This window comes from Nannochloropsis gaditana (assembly GCF_000240725.1).
Source record: "Nannochloropsis gaditana CCMP526 unplaced genomic scaffold scaffold324, whole genome shotgun sequence".
NCBI lineage: Eukaryota > Eustigmatophyceae > Eustigmatales > Monodopsidaceae > Microchloropsis > Microchloropsis gaditana.
Genome location: NW_005803629.1, coordinates 8,902 through 10,056, shown reverse-complemented (window position 1 = coordinate 10,056; position 1,155 = coordinate 8,902). Strand labels below are relative to the sequence as shown.

Sequence of the window (1,155 nt, the reverse complement as noted above, 5' to 3'; positions counted from 1 at the left end):
AGCTGAGGCTCTTGGTGAAGGCATTGTCGCCCGAAGGCCGGATGATGTTGGCGCCGGGGTGGTGGGAAGGGCCGTTCAGGACAAGGCGCTTCAGACGCTCCCGGTTCGAGGCCGAGACGCGCTCGGGGTAGGTCATGATCTTGGCCACCTGCAGGGGCACTCCCACCTGGTCAATGGCCAGGTTAGGGTCCGGGGAGATGACGGTGCGGCCGGAGAAGTCGACGCGTTTCCCCGAGAGGTTGCCCCGAAAGCGCCCGCTCTTCCCCTTGAGGCGCTGGCACAGGCCTCGGATCTTCTTCTCCCCGTAGTGCTGCTGGCTCCCCGGGAGCTCCCCGTTGATGAAACGCGAGACCTGGGCCTGCTCGAAGCCCCACTGCTCCATGATGGACTGCTGCTGCCCCCCCCCCGCCAGGAGCATGCGCACCGAGTGGTTGATCTGCAGGATCTCCACCAGCTGCGTGGTCAAGTCGTCCTCGTTGGAGCCGCCCCCCACCTCCATGGCCACTGAAGGCCGGATGGGCACGGGAGGCACCAGAAGGTTGTGGAGCAGCAGGTCCTCGGGCCGGCCGTGCTTGGGGTCCAGCCAAAGGACGACCGCGTCCTCGTCCGTGATCTTCTGGAAGAGCTGGTACACACGGAGGGGGCTCATGTCCTCCTGGGCCTTGTCCAGGTGGTTCGCGATCTCCCGGTTGTGGGCGAGGGCCGTCTTCATGGCCCGAGCCAGCGCCTGGTGCTCCACCCCTCCGTTCCGCCCACTGTACCTCTCGTGCACGAGCTTGAGGGTGGCGGCGCCCGCGATCTTCTTGATCTTCCCGTTCACTGCCTTGCACTCGAAGCAGTACGAGGCCTTCTTGCACTTTTCTACCACCCTTTTAAAGATGCCGGCTTTGCGGAGGGCATCCGCGCTGGGCCACCGCATTTGTCGCAAGAAAGAGCGGCGCTCCGCCTCGGGTAGGAGGACGCGCCCGCAGGTCTTGCATATGCAGGCGAGCAGCGTCTGGCAGTGCTTGAAGAAACCTATGTGGAAGACGGGCAGGGCTAACTTAACGTGGCCGAAATGGCCCGCGCAATCGGTCAACTTGCGCTTGCAGGTGGCGCACGAAGAGGTCTTGTCCGAAACGCCGAGGCGGGGGTCGAGGGGGCTATTGGGGGCGG

At 64.8% G+C, this 1,155-nt stretch overlaps 1 protein-coding gene across 1 annotated transcript; it reads left to right on the top strand.

Annotated features, from left to right (window-relative positions):
• Nucleotides 1-605: 605 nt before the first annotated feature.
• Nucleotides 606-878, top strand: NGA_2052410 (dna-directed rna polymerase iii largest; the record flags this gene model as incomplete). The annotated part of the gene is made up of 1 exon (XM_005854994.1): nucleotides 606-878. A coding segment is annotated over one exon (273 nt), but the record flags the coding sequence as incomplete, so codon positions are not given.
• Nucleotides 879-1,155: the final 277 nt, after the last annotated feature.